The sequence below is a fragment of the Rattus rattus genome, chromosome 1 (assembly GCF_011064425.1).
Source record: "Rattus rattus isolate New Zealand chromosome 1, Rrattus_CSIRO_v1, whole genome shotgun sequence".
NCBI classification, from domain to species: domain Eukaryota; kingdom Metazoa; phylum Chordata; class Mammalia; order Rodentia; family Muridae; genus Rattus; species Rattus rattus.
The window spans coordinates 227,213,332-227,232,719 of NC_046154.1; the positions used below are offsets into that span (position 1 = coordinate 227,213,332).

General features: G+C 41.8%; 1 protein-coding gene across 2 annotated transcripts in view; it reads left to right on the top strand.

Moving 5' to 3' along the window:
* The first annotated feature begins 8,747 nt into the window (after window positions 1–8,747).
* Med30 (mediator complex subunit 30) overlaps window positions 8,748–19,388 on the top strand; it is a 23,028-nt gene continuing 12,387 nt past the window's right edge. Inside the window, exons 1-3 of one of the 2 annotated variants that reach the window (XM_032915333.1) lie at window positions 8,748–9,023; window positions 15,752–15,910; window positions 19,100–19,204. In XM_032915333.1, the coding sequence (XP_032771224.1) occupies window positions 8,847–9,023; window positions 15,752–15,910; window positions 19,100–19,204 (441 nt within the window). In that variant the 5' untranslated portion in view covers window positions 8,748–8,846. The remainder of the gene's footprint in view (window positions 9,024–15,751; window positions 15,911–19,099; window positions 19,205–19,388) is intronic. The other variant, XM_032915341.1, reaches the window with a different exon arrangement.

The window sequence follows — 19,388 nt, forward strand, 5'->3', positions numbered from 1 at the left end:
AAAAATCATGAGAATAGGAATCTTTGGGGAAGGAAGGAAAATGAGAGAACATTGTAGAAACTCTGACATGTTTGTTTTACACTGCCTCATAACTACTTCTCTTAAAATATTAGCAATCACAAGAGCTTAATGTGTTTTCACTAGTTCTTTTGATGTCTTTAAAACTTTGCAAAAATGATGGGGAATGGACTTCAAGCATAACAAAGAGCTCCTCCCCATCACGTACCAGGATGTGAGGTTACGGAATGAATCAACCACAAGCAGTAGGCTAATTCCCATGCAGCAAGTCTCCTTTCATCCAAACCATGTTTATTTAATTAAATCAGATGCCCTCATTAATGGTGTTTCCAAATATCTTTTGATCTGAGCTAAGTGTTTCTAAATACTGGACTTCAGTTGGCAATAACCACGACATTAATGGAAAGATGTTAGGCATCTAAATTATCCAAAACAGTTGAGGAAAGCTTATAAAGGCACTAAACTTGCAAGAGGAACTGCTCTAGAATGTGAAGTTGTGATTTAATTCTTGCGTGTCTTAAGTATGGGATTCTAAGTGAGCATTTGGGAAGCAAAGGAAACCTTCACTAATGAACCTTCAGGGACCAGTTAGCACAGTTTGTTAAATTGGAATGCTAATTAGGTCTAGGCAATAGTCTAAATCAACCTAAGTGCTTGTTAGTTTGACCAATTATAGCTGCCCAATAAGTGTTTGTTAAAATTCAATAATTCTGTGTCCAGAAGGGATAGTCTATGAGTGGCTGAACTGAAAAAAAAAAAAAAAAGATAGGCTATTAGTCATGAATAAATTTTACAGAAACTGGAGTATTTGTTCACAACTACCAGAGGATGAAGGTCACAACAGAAATGACTTAGCCTCATTTGCTTCCTTTGCTATGCCCTTTAAATGATGTGTCCTAGTGAATACAGATAATTTTGAAGGCTGAGTCAGTCCAGGACAACAAACCATTTAATGACTGGTGGTTCGAATGATAACAGGTTTACAGACAAATATATTTAGATGGAACTCTTTGGGAAGGATAAGAAGTACGGTCTTATTAGACGAGGTGTGTCACTTGAGGTTTCAAAAGCCCATGGCAGCATTCTCTCTCTCTCTCTCTCTCTCTCTCTCTCTCTCTCTCTCTCTCTCTCTCTCTCTCTTTCAGTCTGATTCATGGTTGTGGATCAAATGTGAGCTCTCAGTTGCTGCTTCAGTGTCATGCTTGTCTACCCACTGCCATGTTCTCTGCCTTGATAGTTATAGATTCCACTACCCTTTAAAACAAAGAGCCCCAAGCCAAATGCTTTCCTTTATGAGTTGCCTTGGTCATGGCATCTTAGCCTGGGAATAGAAACGTAAGTAAGACAATGACAGAGCAAGTCTAGAACCCACCATGGTCACCTCTGGGGTGGCTTCCATCCATATTGTCTTTTAGATCTTTCTCCATTTTATAACTTCCTGTCCTTTCCCTAAAATCTGGGACTTTCTACTCATTGTACTTTCAAATACTGATCCTTGGGTTTAAACAAATGGTGGGCTGTGGTCTTTTCAATCACCCATCATAGTGTCCTGTTTCCAAAAAAAAAAAAAAAAAAAATCTCGGAATTATTCTCATATTTCCTAGGTGCTAGAAAATGCAAAGGCAAGCATTTCCCATGACAATGCACACTGCTGACTTAACCTAAAATTATGTAAGAGCCAGAGTCACTGCTATGGGGAGTGGGCAAGGCCAAAAGGGATCATAATTTGCCCTTTGGGTAACTTAGGTAGAGGCAGTGAATCACTGTGTAGGGAAATTAGTGTTAGTCTCAGACACAAACATGTGCTATTTAGGACAGAAGTAAGTATTAAACTTAGATGCAATTAGCATAAAACCAGGAAACCAAAATTTACTTGAGATACATCCATGATTTCTCTCTTACATTTAATAGGGAGAAAGAAACGGAACTCATTCTTTTTTTTTACATTAAGGAAAATTACCAACTGTCACATGTCACTCACTTGGGAAACCTTAATAAAATAGCCTGGACAAAATGCAAGGAAGCCTGAGACATACGACCTTCACCCCAGATAGCCTAATAAAAGTCATGTATTTCTCTCTCTTGAGAAGACACTGCAGATGAATGCTAGATGCTCTGTCTTATTTCCTCACTATGTTTGAGACTTTGGGCAAGAGTTTCCTGCTGAAAACAGACCCTTTCTAAATGAAGGTGATATTTTATTGGCTTGGTTTATTTTCCTGTTGTGATAAAACACCCTGATCAAAACAGCTTAAGAAAAAAGTTGTTTATTGTGTCTCATAGTCCATCCTGTCGGAGAAGTCAAAGCAGCAATACGAACTTGAAACAGCAGGTCACATCTGATAGGTTATGTTTCCACCACTGGTGAAATGACCCAATTCAAACCAAATTAGATTATATTAAAAACCAGTTTATTGGGAAGCTCTTCTCAGACCTGAAGTCAGGGTAGTTGCCATGGGAAAGGAGGAAGGAGTTGGGGGAAAAGAGAGAAGGTACACATTTTCGAGAGAAGAGGAAGAGGAGAAGGATTAGAGGAGAGGTGAGGAGAGGAGAGGAGAGGAGAGGAGAGGAGAGGAGTGAGAGAGAGACAGAGAGAGACAGAGAGAGACAGAGAGACAGAGAGAGACAGAGAGAGACAGACAGAGAGAGACAGAGAGAGACAGAAAGAGACAGAGGTCTGGATTATATAGGGAAGACCCTCTGGGGAAGTGCAGGCCAAACCTTGGTCTGGAAAGTTCAGGGTTGGGGGCAGGATTTACCAGGCAGGGACTGAGTGATCCTGGGAGACCCTGGAAGCCAGGTCTGCTTCGATATGTAAAACATGCATCTCAGTCCCTTGTCCCAGTCTAAAACCAAACAACATCCACAATCAGGACACCAAAAGAACTCAATGTATGTATACATGTGCTTATCTCATTTTCTTGTTTCATAGAGTCCTGCCCACAATTATTGTGGGGCTTTTGGGGTCCCAGTTGAGGTTTAATATGGACACGGAGCCATCCATGTAGTTTAAAGCTGTTGGCCTGTTTGCTGGGCAGTCTCTCAGTTACCCCATCTAACTTACCTGGATTTCTCTTCATTATGTCTTTCCATGTGGCTTTCTCTGCCTATGTCCCTGTTCTGTTCCTGTCTCTCTCTGTGTCTCTCTGCCAGGTCTTTTTGCTCAAGCTCCAAGTGGCCACTCAATGCCTTAATATGCAGAACTATACTCTTGACTCAAACAGTTGTCATTGGAGGCTACAGGACCTTCACTGTGTCAGCTTGCCTTTCTTTGGGGGGGGTGGCAGGAGAGGAAACAACATTTATAAATCCTGTTAGCCTGATACCAACTCAATTAACAATGGAGAACCAGGGACACACTTTTTCATAGTCAGTAAATACAATGTGTGTGGGTCACCCCATCACACAGTCAGCTGTGTCTTCCCACATTAATTATTTTAAAGATATCCCCCAACAGGATATGCCTGAAGGTTCATCTCCCTGGAGAGTCTAGATCCTGTCAAATTGACAGCATTAATACTTACACTTTTGCTGTTTCTTAATCTTCATTATTTTGACACCTTCCAGCATTTGATACATTTTCAATAGTTTGCCCTTCATGGCACGATACTATCATGATTATCCTTGGATTTCTCCATCTGGTCCTAACTTTTGTTACCATTGCTGGTCTTCACCTTACTACTCCTATGGCTCTGTCCTGAGAAAATGTCATCTTCACCTTACTATGAAGCACAGTGAAAGAAAATATAGCACAAATTTAATATATGCATTCTAGGCTGGAAACTATAAATGCTTTCCACACAGCATCTCATTAAATTGTATTAGCAACCCCACAGGTAGGACTCTTTCTCATTCCTGTAATTTACATGGAAGATAATGTAGTTTGTCCATCACTGAGTAGCACCAATTTTTAATTTTATCCCTGTATATCTTACACACACACACACACACACACACACACACACACACACACACACACACTGTGAGGGTAGTAGGGGATGCTTTGATCCCAAAATTTAAGCTCAAGCTTCCCAGTAAACTTAGAGTTCTTCGACTGGTTATTGAGCTTTACCTTGGTCAGTCCCTGTTGTAGGTGCTGAATCTATAAAGTAAACAAAAGGAGCAAACTCTGACATCATCAGGTTGCCTGTCTCTTTGGGGATCTGAAGTGTAAAACAAAACAGAATCCGACTGTGATAAACCAAAGAACTCAACATAAAATGAATTAGGTAGAGAGATGCAGAAGACTATATGCCAGGTAGAAGAGTAGCCTCACAAAGGTGTCCATTACAAGTCCTTATAGACTGTGAACACCTTAATGAAGTATATGGAAATTGGGGTTTTATCGATATGATTAAGTTTAAGGGACTTGACATGGCAAGATTATCTAAAAGCAATGTGCTCAGCCCCAGTTTAGTCACACAGACCCTTAAATGTGAACCATCTGAGACGGGTTGTTGTACTTTGTAAAAAGAGAGGAAGAAGGAATATGTTTGGTGGAAGTGAATATGGTGGAGGGAAGGGGGTGCCTCTGTGGGCCCATGCTGAGGCATCCTTTCCCCCTGAGGGACCAGTCACAGGACAGTATAGAATAGAGTTTTTCAAGGCATGGGGAGGGGAGTTGAGAGAGAAGGTAGTAGAGACACAGAAAGGCAGGGAGAGGGGAAGGATAAGGAGCAGGAGCAAGAGGAGAGAACAAGAGAGGGAGGAAGTCAGGCAACAGGTAACTGTGGGGCAAAGCCTAGACTAAATGCCAACACTGGTGGCATAACAATGAATGAAGCACAAGGCATTTGACAAATGAGAGAGCCACCATGGCCGTGGCTATCTTTGCAAGCTGAGCTTGGAACCCACCGAAATGTCTGTCTCTGCACCTCGAAGCCACTGAGTGCTGATACGTCGTTCGGTGCTTTGTATAATAGTGTCCCCATATTTGGGGATTTGGACAGTAGTGGCACTTGTTTGGAGGACACTTAGGAGGTGCAGTCTTATTGTAGGAAGTGTGTCATTAGAGGAGGGCTTTGAGAGTTTGACTTATGCCATTAGCAGTTGATACTCCCCACTCCCACCCCTCTCCCTCTTTCTCTCTGACTGGACTGATCAACTGACACTTTCCCTGATTCCGATGTGTGGATGTGGAATATAGCTCCTTCTCAGAACCAGAATGGGCTTGGCAGGACTTGTAATGGCCTGGGAACAGGACCTCAGGGGATCTATGGCTTCAGTTCCTAAGAAATCAACTTTTCCTACCTTGGGTCCAGTAGTGTCAAGGGCACTGGACACTGGGTCTCTGAGGTAGGTAAGACAGCTGTGTTCCCCTCGTACACCATTGTTTGATTTCGCCTCCTGCTGCTGACTTAATCCCAGTGTATGACAGTTTTTGCCACCTTTGTCCCATTCCTTGCCTGGATGAGGTGCTGTACTTATTACAAAACTTGTTAGGCATAAAGCACAGCTTATGCAAGACCTCTAGACCACAGCATTTATCTTCTCTATCTTTTAACTATTTTTCTCATCCCCTGTCACTGTCCCCTCAGAACCATGCCACTGAAAGAGGAACTGATGTTCTCTGTCTCTCTGTCTCTCTGTCTCTCTCTGTCTCTGTCTCTGTCTCTGTCTCTGTCTCTGTCTCTGTCTCTCTCTCTCTCTCTCTCTGTGTGTGTGTGTGTGTGTGTGTGTGTGTGTGTGTGTTTCTTGTTTGTGGTTCATGATGTGAGCTCTTAGCTTGCTGCTCCAGCCACCATTCCTTGCTGTTTGATCCCTCTGAAACTATTGGTTTGGAATGGCAGCAGGTAGTAAACAGAATAAGTACTGTCTCTGTTAGGGTTTTACTGCTGTGAAGAAACAACATGGCAAAGGCAATTCTTACAAAAGAAAGCATTTAATTGGTGTTGGCTTATAGTGTCAGAGGTTTAGTCCAGTATCATCATAGCAGGAAACATGGCGGCATCTAGGCAGACACACTGCTGGAACAAAATCTCAGAGTTCTACATCTTGATCCAAAGGCAGCCAGAAGAAGACTATCTTCTAAGGTAGTCAGGAGGAGTCTCTCTTCCAGGCAGGGTGGAGCTTCAGCATAGGACTTCAAAGCCCACCCACCCGGTGACTCACTTTCTCTAACAAGGCCACACCCACTCCAACAAGGCCACACTTAATCGTGCCACTTCCCATGGGCCAAGCATATTCAAACCACCACAGCCACTTTCCCCCAAATATTCACTTGCCAACTTCCGAAGCTGTGAACATGTACTGCATGACAAGAAGTCTGCAGATTAAAGTAGTAAACAAAACTGAAGTTGCCAGAACTGAAGTTGCAGGACATCTGACCTTAAATCAAAAGGTATTCTGAATTATTAGCGCCATTCCAGTGCAAATGTAAGATCCTTGACTGGAGAAGGAGAAGCAGAACGGAAACAGAGGTGGCCCTGTTAGCGAACCTTGAGAGGGGAATGTTTTCCACCTACTTTTTCCTGTTCTCATGCATGTTGGGTCAAAGACGAATTCCTCTTTTTGTAAGAGGCAGCCTCAAATATGGTAGAAGTTGGGCGTTGAGCTAGTAAGGAACCACAAGACCCCCAGAATGCATGCAGCCCTTAGAAACTGGAGAAAACAAGAAATCGAAACGTCCCTGATAGTTTAGAAAAGAACACAGTCCTGCCACCACTTTGAAGTTGGCTTAGGGTTCTAAAAATCTTAGTTTGGGGGTAGTGCTTTATCGAGGCATTAGGAAAAGAACAGAACAAACAGCTTTTTTGAAATCTGATTTTTCTTCCCTGTCTTTAGAAATGGCAGAAGCTCTACCCGTTTATTCAGGTCAAAAGCAGGTGCTTTCTTTATTCCTTCTTCTCCAGACACACCCCTCTGTAACAACATCAGGTTCTGTAGATTCTCACTACTGAGTCATCCACTGTGTCCTTCGCTAATTCACATCATCTGTATCAATACCTTCGAGAAGAGTGAGCAGCAGTCACCTACCAGTCACTCTCCACTGACCAGCAAAAGTAAGTTTTCTGTCTTAAAGATTTCACGTTTAGATCTTCCTCCTTGAAACACATCTATGACTTGCCTTGTCACTCAGTCAGAGCTTCCTTACATGGTTTTAGATCCTCCACTGTTTAACTGTCTTCAATCATGTTTCCCAACACTTGTTGTCATGATACATTTTTTTTAAGGTCCTGGAAAGCATTCCCTAGAGTGCTGGTGATGGCTTCTGGGTCTCCAAAGCTACAACTTGGGTGTAATTAGCGCTTCATTTTCATCTACTCTTAAGACCCATATTACTCCCTTCATCTTGTACCAGGACCACTAAAGAGTTGGCTCCCTGACGTCAGGATCTTGGGCTTTCACCCTAATAGTCCTCACAGTAATTATTGTTTATTCTCCACGAGGCAGGCTCTACTGAACTTTTCACTGTGCTATTTCTATCCTAAGGTGCAGCATAGGGTAGGTGCTTAGTAAATGTCCATATGCTAATACATGACCACCTGAGCAGGACATTAATATTCTTGAAATCTCTACAGTGTTTCCTAGTAGCCGTTTTTGGGGAAGTCTGTATCACATGCTCCTCAAGATATAATCATTTTGTCCCTGTTACCAATTTTCACATTCTTGATATATTTTCTCTTCCCCCCCTCTCTCTCCTCCCTTCCTCCCTCTCTCTCTCTCTCTCTCTCTCTCTCTCTCTCTCTCTCTCTCTCTTTCTTTCCTTTTCTCTTTTTTTAAAATATGTGATAAACTATAAGAGAAAGAAAGGTTCCTCCTTTTCTTTTCTTTTTATAATTGTTTTGCATTCCTTATATTATTTACAAATTATTTAGTAATTACTTTTTGAGCCATTTCAATGTGCCAATCATTAAATCCTGAGAACATTAGGAAGTGAATAAAATAAAGCAAATTTGTTTTTAGTGAAATTGCATTTTAGCATGTTCATAATCAGAAAGTAAACAAAAACCACATTATTAGGCAGTACAACAACCCTCCTTTACTTGACATTTGACATTTTACAATTTTACATTTTATGTAGCCTAAGTCAACTATAGTTCAAAACTGTTAAATTAAAATTTCTAGAAACAACTGCAAAGTTTGAAATAACTGTAATATATTGCTATACTTACACTATCACTAATGTCTTACTGTGTCTAATTTACATACTAATATTTTTGTAGACTCTTATGTATAGGAAATGCAGAGAAGTATCTGAGGTTGGATACTCCGCAATTTCGGACTTACATTGGGGTCCTCCTTATGAGGGATTATTACTGTAGTTTCACAATCAGAAAGTAGTGCATATCTACAGGTGTGTTACTTAGAGGAATTTCGAAAATACTCGAGCAGGGAACAAAAGCAATCCCGGAGGTGATGGGTTTCTTGTTACCCCGAAGCATACAAGAACAGAAATCATATTTTCTGCCTTTGAACAGGAGATAGCTAGTCCAACAACTACTTCAAACTCTCTGAGCCTGCATCCTGTCAAAGGAGGGTAACTAGGCACAGCTCATAGGTTTGTTACAAGAAAGGGTGCTTTGCAAGAACCCAACACAAGCAGAGAACCACCCAGACACACAATTTAAGGCAGACTTCGCTCAGAAGTCCCAACTGGGAAAGCCCACCCTATGAACCGCCCCCTGGACATAACTCTACTCCTGATTGGTTAGTTCCCTGTCCGTCTTGAGTTTCCCAAGCGCGTAACCCAATCGCGTCAGGCTCCGCGTGACGACAGGCTCCTGGGTCTTCCGGTACAGCGCTTGCGTCGCGGCAGGCGGAAGTGGCGCCGCTTGTTTGAAATTGGCAGAGTAGGCTCCGGCCGGACCCGAGCCGCTGGGGGTGCCATGTCCACCCCTCCGCTGGCGCCCACGGGCATGGCGTCCGGACCCTTCGGCGGCCCGCAGGCGCAGCAGGCCGCGCGCGAGGTCAACACGGCCACGCTGTGCCGCATCGGGCAGGAGACCGTGCAAGACATCGTGTACCGCACCATGGAGATCTTCCAGCTGCTCAGGAACATGCAGGTGGGCGCCTAGGTGCAGAGCTGGTGAAAGCGGACCTCCGCGGACGAACTCAGGGTAGCCGTGTCGCCTCTACACCCTTAGCATGTCCCTGCCCTTGCCCTGAGATAACGTAGGTGTGGAGGTCACACCTCCTTATTACCCAAGACCTGGAAGACCTCAGGGTAGCCATCCTGGTTCCCAGCATGTGTCTGTCCCACGCCCTGGAAAACCCTCAGGCATGGACACACCTCCTTACACCCAAAGTCCCCAGCATCTAAGCCCTTCTCAGGGATACCTAAGGTGGACACTCCGTTATACCTAATGTCCCCAGCATGAGGCTTCCTCCTGACGTGGGAGATTCCAGACATGGTCTCACTTACCCCGAGAAGTGTCACAAGCATATAACTGTCCCCTTTCCCCAGAGAGTCATCAGGTGCGAGATCCCCTTTACCACCAGCCCCAAAGTAACCCCACTATGTGCCTGTCCCCAAACATCTTGGGCTTAGTTGGTGGTATTGAAGTCAAATGGATCTCACCATACTTGGATTTTAAAATTACTTTAAAAATTTTAGAGCAAACTTTCTCCGAAGAATTCAGACAATAGTTCACCCCCTTTGTAGAATTAACTAGACTACAGTAAGCTGTGCTGGTGTAAAGTTTTGACATATTTAGGACTATCCTTGTGACCTCATCATAGTCTCAATAGGGCAAACAGCCATTATCCGAGAAGTTTCCTTGCACCCCTGTGACGTTTGCTTCCATCCCCAGGAAGCCAATGTTAGTGTTTCCCAGTTGTATGTAGTAAGAATCACATAGCATATGAGCTCTCTTGGTCTAGATTCTTTTAGCGTACACATATGTTATTTTCTCTCTTACCATTTTGTTGAGTGAATATGTGGTGGTCTTTGCGTTTGTTGGTTTATGGGGCCATGTTTGCGGTTTTTCTACTTTGGAGCCCTTATGTAGTGCTGCTCTTACAAATAATGACCAAAAAAAAATTTTTAATGGGTTTTTGTGTGGGAGTGTGCCTGAGTTGGTTTGAGAATTACTGAGTCGTGTATGTATGTGTGTATGTATACATGTGTGTGTGTGTGTGTATGTGTGTGTATATATATATGCGTATATATATGCATATGTATGCACACATAATCTTTAATGTGTCTGATCAGTTTGAATCTCCATCAGGAAGCAGTCTCTGAGGGTCCTTGTTTTCCCCTCTTTATCGTCAGTTGTCACTGTTGTGTCTTTGTACTTTGCCAGATACTTAAGTCTGGCTCTCACTTCCTTTTCTTCAAAAGTCCTTTGAGGAGCAGACGGTTTATAATTTTGAGAGCATCTCTTACTTGTTGATTTGTTCACCCATAGTTCTTGCTTTTGGCATCAAACTTAAAATTTAAAAAGCAGTGGACGTTTCCTGTGGACGTTTTGCTCTTTGACTCTTTCCTTGTGTTTATAACCTGTGTAAATTCTGAAGGGACAATTATGGCCATCAGTTCAGGTCTAAGTTCATCTTTTGGCTGGTACAGTTTGTTAGTCGTCCTTAGAGCTTGCTTATCCTAACCCTACAAGATGCAGAAAGCACCTTTGTTCCACTCGTGAGGAGTCTGTGGTCAGAGAGGTAAACTCACTGGCCTGAAGCTACTCAGCGTAGTAAAATCGATGCCATGTTCCGAGACTGTTAACAGCTTTTACTTCTGTGGGCGCCCTCAGTAGTATTTTATGACCTTTGTTTGTGTTATTTAAGAAAAGATGGTTGAGGGGTTGGGGATTTAGCTCAGTGGTAGAGCGCTTGCCTAGCAAGCACAAGGCCCTGGGTTTGGTCCCCAGCTCCGGAAAAAAAAAAAAAAAAAGAAAAGAAAAGATGGTTGAGATTTTTGTCTCTGATACTCTATCAGTAACTCAGTGTGAAGTGTTACACAAAGATAGTATCATGATAAGTGGACTCAAAAAAGAAGTTTAAAATCTTTGGCACTTTCAATTAAATAGATTCGTAACAGAACGACTGGAGTGTGGATCATGAGATGTCTCCCAATTCAGTGGGCACTGTTGTTTCTTATATTGAGCCTGCCCTGTGCCAGCATCTGGATTAGAATGTGTAGAAGCAGGTTTGGTACAGGTTGCTAAACATCTGCCAATTACTCTTCTTGGCCAGATGCATAATTGTAAAAACAATTTCAGGAGGTGTTTTTTTTTTTTTTTTTTTTTTTTTTTCTATTTTTACAGTTAAGGAAACTGAGGATCAAAGAGAGACTAAGCAGACCACCCACCGTCACAGATGACTCTAATAACCTGTTGTTGCATCGTTTACATTGTTGTTGGGCCATCTCTATCAGTAACAGAGACAGAACTCAACTCCATCACCTGCACAGAAAGAGACTTTCTGAAAGTTCCAGCCCATAACCATAACCGGGTCTAACTGGTTTGTACGGGCTACTGCAGTTACCTGTCTGCCTTTCAGTTTGTGCCCAAACTCGTCTGCAACTCTTTGGAAGACATTACAATGGCCCTAAAAAACCAACAGAGTGGCCTTTGAGTTCCAAAAAGTCAGAAGCGATGATACAGACAGATATTCTTAACTGTGAACAACATGAGTGTTCATTTAGCCATAGGCTGCTTACCAAGTCTCCATTATCCATGGTTCTTATGGATATTTAAGTGGATATTTTTAGAGAAAGAATGCAGCTTGCACTTAGCTTTTATTTGTACAGAGCTTTCATTACAGCACACTGTTATCATGTTTCGCCTTTATTTTTATTAATTGTACTCTGTCACAGTCTGTATACACAGGCGCAAACCCCATGAACAGGGACATCATGCTACAGTTTCCGGCATCCTCTGGGCCAGTGAGGATCTTAGCCAGCTCCCAGCAGGAGGGAGTACCCCATGCTCTTTAAAATACCCAGATTTCAAGTCATCTGCATTAGTCCATGAAAATGCATAATTACACACTAGCACAGTTACTTCTAAGCATTTCTTTGAGAAAAGTGATTCTTTGTGTATTAGCTGTCCTTTAACTGCTCAAGATTTTGGACAGAAAGACATTTGCAAACATTTTGCAAGGAAAGTATTGGAGGTGTTAAGAAGTATCTCCCCAAATATCCCTAAATACCAGATTAATATCCCTGTGGAACATGTGGCCCATACATATACAGCCACCAAACTAGATAAGATGGGTGAAGCAGAGAAGTGCATGCTGTCAGGAACCAGATGTAGATCTCTCCTGAGAGACACAGCCAGAATACAGCAAATACAGAGGCGAATGCCAGCAGCAAACCACTGAACTGAGAACGGGACCCCCATTGAAGGAATCAGAGAAAGAACTGGAAGAGCTTGAAGGGGCTTGAGACCCCATATGTACAACAATGCCAACTAACCAGAGCTTCCAGGGACTAAACCACTACCTAAAGACTATACATGGACTGACCCTGTGCTCCAACCTCATAGGTTGCAATGAATAGCCTAGTAAGAGCACCAGTGGAAGGGGAAGCCCTTGGTCCTGCCAAGACTGAACCCCCAGTGAACAGTAATGGGGAGAGGATGGGGAGGGAAACACCCATATAGAAGGGGAGGGGAGGGATTAGGGGGATGTTGGCCTGGAAACCGGGAAAGGGAATAACAATCGAAATGTAAATAAGAATACCCAATTTAATAAAGATGGAGAAAAAAAAAGATTCCCTGTGGAAAACGGCATTGCCTTGACTCTGTTATCCTTTTAATCTTTTATTTCATCATTTGACTACATAATATATTCGTAATTTAGAAATAACAACAAACTGCAGAGCGTTTTCCTTTCTATTCCCTGTCTGCTAGGACCTAATCTCCCTCTGTCAGCGATGCTTGTTAACGATTCTTGCCGCCCTTTGTAGTTCTCTTCCAAATTCCCTTTGCATATTGAATCAAATCTGGGTATATTTGTCTCATCCCTCCTTTTTGCACAGATAACAGTATAGTGTGCACACTATTTTGTACTCTGTCTTTTTCATTTGATAGACTTTGGAATTTATTCATATGTATATAGAAAGTCCCTCCCTCCCTCCCTTCCTTCCTCCCTCCCTCCCCCCCCCCCTCTTTCTTCTTTCCTTCCTTCTTTCCTTCCTTCTTTCCTTCCTTCCAACATCTTGGTAATATTCCACTGCAAAGAAGTACTGTAGTCAGAATCTTAATGCTGCTTTAAAGTTCTCACTCTTATGCTGGAACAAATGATAATGTCTCACACAAAGGAGCAACTGTACCTGGTGAGGAGGATTTAGAAGTAGCTAGCTTCAACTCACAGGGGCCCACAGAGTCTGAAGCAGCAACCACAGGTCTGACTAGATCCTCTGCATACATGCTGTGGTTATTAAGCTTGGGATGTTTGTAAGTCTCCTAACAATGGGAGTGGGGCTGTCTCCCACTCTTTCCTGCTCTTGTGACCCCTTTCTTCCTACTGGACTGCCTTGTCCAGGCTTGATATGAGGGTTTGTGCCTGGTCTTATTGTAACTCGTTAGGCCATGTGGATGTGTTGTATGAGAGAAGAATACAGAAAAAAAGAGAATAAGGAACGCTCCCTCGCCCCTCTGCTGGTCCAGTTACAGTTTCTTACAGATGTATCTGCCTGGGGCAGTTGCTTTCCCCATAGCTTGTGTCTTTGATGCTCTGATGCCTTATTCTCAAATACTTTCCCAGTTTCTCTGACGTGTTCATGTTTCCACTTCAGAAGAGGGGTTCTTTGTTTACTTTTCCACATACATCTTACATCCAGAAAGACAAGAAAAGCCTGTTAGTGATGTTATTGGTTCTTCAGCCTAGAAAACCTTACACTGTCATAGTGACCAAGAACATGGAATGTCCTTATCTTGTTTTATATTTAAAATTTTTATTTTTATCTTTTCTAAGTTTATTTCTAGATTTTTTTTCTATTTTCAACCTCAGTGAGAATTCCTCCAATATCTGCCCATCAATCATGATGCTGACTTTATAACAAAAATATGTTTTTCATATATGGGGAATTTTACTGTAAGAATAGATGATGAATTTAGTTGAATGCCTTTTTAGTATCTGGGAGTGTGATATATTTATGAGGCTTCATCCATATTCATGAGGGAGATGGTTATTGATGAGCTTTCCAGCTGAGTAGCTACTCCACAGCATGCAGCAAGGGCTGGTGGGTGATATTACCATACGTTCTGTAGAGTGTGGAGGCCTCATCACTCATGTTCGCTGCCACTCTTGCGTCCAGAGCAATGCTTGACACACGCAAGGTGAGTGGTAAGCTGATGTTGTATAAAAACCAATATCCAAACTTACTGCGTGGGCAGATTTCAGGTGGGTAATTCCTTGCATTTCAACGGGACTGCTTTTCTTCATAATAAGACTCATCAATCTTTTTGTACCTGACACAGGCTTCTCGTGAACACCTAAGCACAGACCTAGGGGTGAAATGCTCATTAGAATTATTCAGACTGTACACCAGACCTCCTGTGCTAAATATGCTACAAAGAGGAGTTCCAGTTATTCTAAGTAGAGCATGTGGGCAAAGTGGCAAGCCCAGTAAGATGTCCTGATTCAGGAGCCTGGTAACGTAATCGCCATACTCCTTCTCATTCAGACAGGAAAGCAGGGTCCTGTAACTGCTCCTCTGCTCCTCTTGTGTTGTTGGTGCCAGTTCACTTCTGCAAAAGGACTTCTTAGAGGAAGTCCTACACTGTATGGGAGCATGAACCCTTCCAATACCATCTTATTTTAAAATGCTGTGAACAGAAGAGCCCTTTGTATTGTATCACACTTCACTGAGGCATTGAAAAGTATATCAATGCTGAGGATTCCTAAAACTAGACATAATTCACAAATTTCAGAAGCTCCGTCTACTGAGATGAGAAGCTATACCTTTACAAAAGCGACCGTGGGAATGAGAAAGAAGTCATTCAAGCTATTCAAATTCCATTTGTATGTGACTTTGTAATTATTTCAATGAATACTTCTGGCTTCTTTGGGAAAATTATGTCATTAATTAATTAGCTTCACTAGTTATGCCCCTGGCCGTTGTACCTGGGGCCTTGTGTATGTGGGGCAAATGCTTTACCAGAGCTGGGTCACCTGCCTGCCTTTCACTTCTTGTTTTGAAACATGATCTCATAAATTTTCCCAAGCGGACCTTGAATTCACTTTATGTAGCAGGCTGGCCCTGAACATGTGACCCTCCTGAGAGAGGTTACAGACATATGCTACCAGGCCTGGCTGACTTCTGAGTTAAGAAAGTTTGATGACTCAGAATAGATATGATCATAGTAGTTATTTGTAATGATTTATTTAAAGTATTCTAGTATATGTTGATTTGCACCCCTATCTTCTGTTAATGAACTTTGGTGGTTTATGTTTTAGTTTGTATTTTGTACATCTTACTCTCCTTATTATCACAGTTAGGATATTTTGAAAATGTTTTTGGAAATATAAGAGCATATTGTTTTATTTATGCAAAACAAAACCCTATGCTTTTAGGCACATGGATGTAATATATGTATATGTATATAATATTTATAGTTCCTGAGTAAGTTCGGCAGCTTTCTGCTTTTATGTGATAGTAGTATTAAAATTGTAAATTTATTGGCATTAGTGGACAGAGGCATTTCAGCTGTGACCAGTCAGTCTTTCCACAAAACCTTTCTAAGGCCCTTTTATTGCAGTGAAACATTGAGCTACGTTGCTGATAAATTGATGTAGTTTATTGTTAAAACTTCAATATTCGTGTTGGTTTTTTTTGCCTGCCAAGCTGCCAAATGGCGTCACTTACCATACTGGAACTTACCAAGACCGGTTAACAAAGCTACAGGACCATCTTCGGCAACTTTCTATTCTCTTCAGGAAGCTACGACTGGTCTATGACAAGTGTAATGAGAACTGTGGCGGAATGGACCCCATCCCTGTGGAGGTAAGTTTCTATGGCAGGAGCATGCATGTAAGAGGTGAAGTATGGTCCACACATCTCCTTTAGCAATATTACTCGGTTTTAATATTCTGAGTTTTATTTCGGGGAAGAAATATAGATGTGTATTTTTTTCATTAGTGATTTTTGTAGCATTTGTTTTCTAGGCTTACAGTGATATTTTTGTGTTTGCGTATGATTTTTTTTTTGTGATTTTAATGACAGTGATTTTTTTTATCATTCTTAGAAGAAATACTTAATTGTTATCGGCAACTTTTTAACTGTAGCTGAGACAAGTTGTATTTGAGTAGAATCTTATTGAAAGGTAACAGCTAAAAGTCAGGACAGTTGACTAAAGATGAAACAGGGAGGAATGAGCCGAAGTCAGCAGTTGGAGATCAGCCTTTGAGGAAGTATGTATTAAAGTGAGAGGAAAGCAGTGACTGGGAGCGGGGCTGGGATCAGGGTTGAGACCAGAACATGTATATGCTATGGATCCCCAGGTGGGGCAGTCACTGGATGGGCTTCCTTTCAGTCTCTGCTCCACACTTTGTCCCCGTATTTCCTTTAGACAGGAGCCATTCTGTCCTGAAAATTTGGAGATGAGTGAGTGACCCTATCCCGCAACCAGTAGCCATGCCTATCCACTGGATATGGTCTCTATGGGTTCTCCTTCCCCTTTTTGGGCATTTCAGCTAATCTCATCCATGTTGGGTCCTGGGAGCCTGTTGCTTTCCTGGCATCTGGAACTTGCTAGTGGCTACCCCCTCCCCCCCTGTTCCCTATTCCCCATTGATATACACCTTTGTTCAAATTCCTGACCCTCTGTATACCATCCCTGTCTCCTCCCATACCTGATCCTGTCCCCCTCCTTTTTTCCCCTCCCCCTCTTCTCTTCCTCCCAAGTCCCTCCCACCCTCTACCTCCCCTGAGTATTTTGTTCCCCCTTCTAAGAAGGATTGAAGCATTCACATTTTGGTCTTCCTTCTTCTTGAGCTTCATATGGTCTGTGAATTATATCTTGGGTATTCCAAGCTTTTGGGCTAATATCTACTTATCAATGAGTGCATACCATGTGTGTTCTTTTGTGATTGGGTTACCTCACACAGGATGATATTTTTCTAGTTCCATCCATTTGCCTAAGAATTTCATGAAGTCATTGTTTTTTTAACAGCTGAATAGTACTCCATTGTGTAATTGTACCACATTTTCTTTATTCATTCCTCTGTTGAAGGACATCTGTGTTCTTTCCAGCTTCTGACTATTATAAATAAGGCTGCTATGAACATAGTGGAACATGTATCCTTATTATATGTTGGAGCATCTTTTGGGTATATGCCCAGGAGTGGTATAGCTGGATCTGGTAGTACTATGTCCAATTTTCTGAGGAACCTCCAGACTGACTTCCAGAGTGGTTGTACCAGCTTGCATTCCCAAAAATGGAGGAGTGTTCTTCTTTCTCCACATCCTCACCAGCATCTATTGTCACCTGAGTTTTGATCTTAGCCATTCTGACTGGTGTGAGGTAGAATCTCAGGGTTGTTTCGATTTGCATTTCCTGATGACTAAAGATGTTGAACATTTCTTTAGGTGCTTCTTGGCCATTTGATATTCCTCATTTGAGAATTCTCTGTTTAGTTCTATACCCCATTTTTTTTTAATAGGGTTACTTGGTTCTCTGGTGTCTAACTTCTTGAGTTCTTTGTGTATACTGGATATTAGCACTCTATTGGATATAGGATAGTTAAAGACCTTTTCCTAATCTGTTGGTTGCCTTTTTGTCCTATTCACAATGTTCTTTGCCTTACAGAAGCTTTGCAATGTTATGAGGTCCCATTTGTCAATTCTTGGTCTTAGAGCATAAGCCATTGGTGCTCTGTTCAGGAAATTTTCTCCAGTGCCCATGTGCTCGAGGCTCTTCCCCACTTTCTCTTCTATTAGTTTGAGTGTATCTGGTTTTATGTGGAGGTCCTTGCTCCACTTGTACTTGAGCTTTGTACAGGGTGATAAGAATGGATTGATTTGCGTTCTTCTGCATGCTGACCTCCAGTTAAACCAGAACCATTTGTTGAAAATGCTTTCTTTTTTCCACTAGATGGTTTTAGCTCCTTTGTGAAAGATCAAGTGACCATAGGTTTGTGGGTTCATTTCTGGGTCTTCAATTCCATTCCACTGGTCTATCTGTCTGTCTCTGTGACAATACCATACAGTTTTTATCACTATCGCTCTGTAATACAGCTTGAGATCAGGTATGGTGATTCTCCCAGAAGTTCTTTTATTGTTGGGAACAGTTTTCACTATTCTGGGCTTTTGGTTATTCCAAATGAATTTGCAAATTACTCTTTCTCTCTCTGTGAAGAATTGAGTTGGAATTTTGATGGCGATTGCATTGAATCTATAGGGGTGTTTGTTTGTTTGTTTGTTTGTTTGTTTAGCAAGATGACCATTTGTACTATATTAATCCTGTCAATCCATGAGTGTGGGAGATTTTTCTATCTTCTGAGATCTTCTTTGATTTTTGTTTTTCTTCAGAGACTTGAAATTCTTGTCATACAGATCTTTTACTTGCTTGGTTAGAGTCACATCAAGGTATTTTTATATTATTTATGGCTATTGTGAAGGGTGTCATTTCCCTAATTTCTTCCTCAGCCTGTTTATCCTTTGAGTAAAGGAAGGCTACTGATTTGTTTGAGTTAATTTTATACCCAGCCACTTTGCTGAAGATGCTTATCAGATTTAGTAGTTCTCTGGTGGAATTTTTGGGGTCACTTAAGTGACCTTTTCATCTGCAAATAGTGATATTTTGACTTCTTCCTTTCCAATTTGTATCCCTTTGACCTCCGTTTGCTGTCTGATTGCTCTTGCTGGGCTTTTGAGTACTATATTGAATAAGTAGGGGCAGAGTGGGCAGCCTTGTCTAGTCCCTGATTTTAGTGGGATTGCTTCAAGTTTCTCTCCATTTAGTTTGATATTGGCTACTGTTTGTATATATGCTTAAGCCAAAGTCTGTTTCATAGAATACACTGAAATGAAACACTTTTAAAGCTGTGGTTTCAGCTCTTTGCCTGAAAATAATCTATTTTCAAAAGTTAAAAACATGTAAAAAAAAAAATGGATTCTAAGGAGATACAAACTCTGCAGTAGTTTAATTCGGATATTTGGCTCCCACTTTATACTACTCCCTGTCACTTCCAGCAACTGATTCCATATGTGGATGAAGACGGCTCAAAGAATGATGACCGGGCTGGTCCACCTCGTTTTGCTAGTGAAGAGAGACGAGAAATTACAGAAGTAAATAAGGTGAGTTATTAGTTCTGTATATTTTATATTTAGGAGTTCTTGGTAAAAATTACTAGGAGCATAGCATAACTGCAAGACACAGTTTGAGTTTTGGAATTGCCTGGCACTGTTTGTGTGGCAGAGTCACCGTCTTTAGAGGAAGGTAAGAAGTGCGAGGTTAACAGGACTGCTGTGTGAAGTCAGG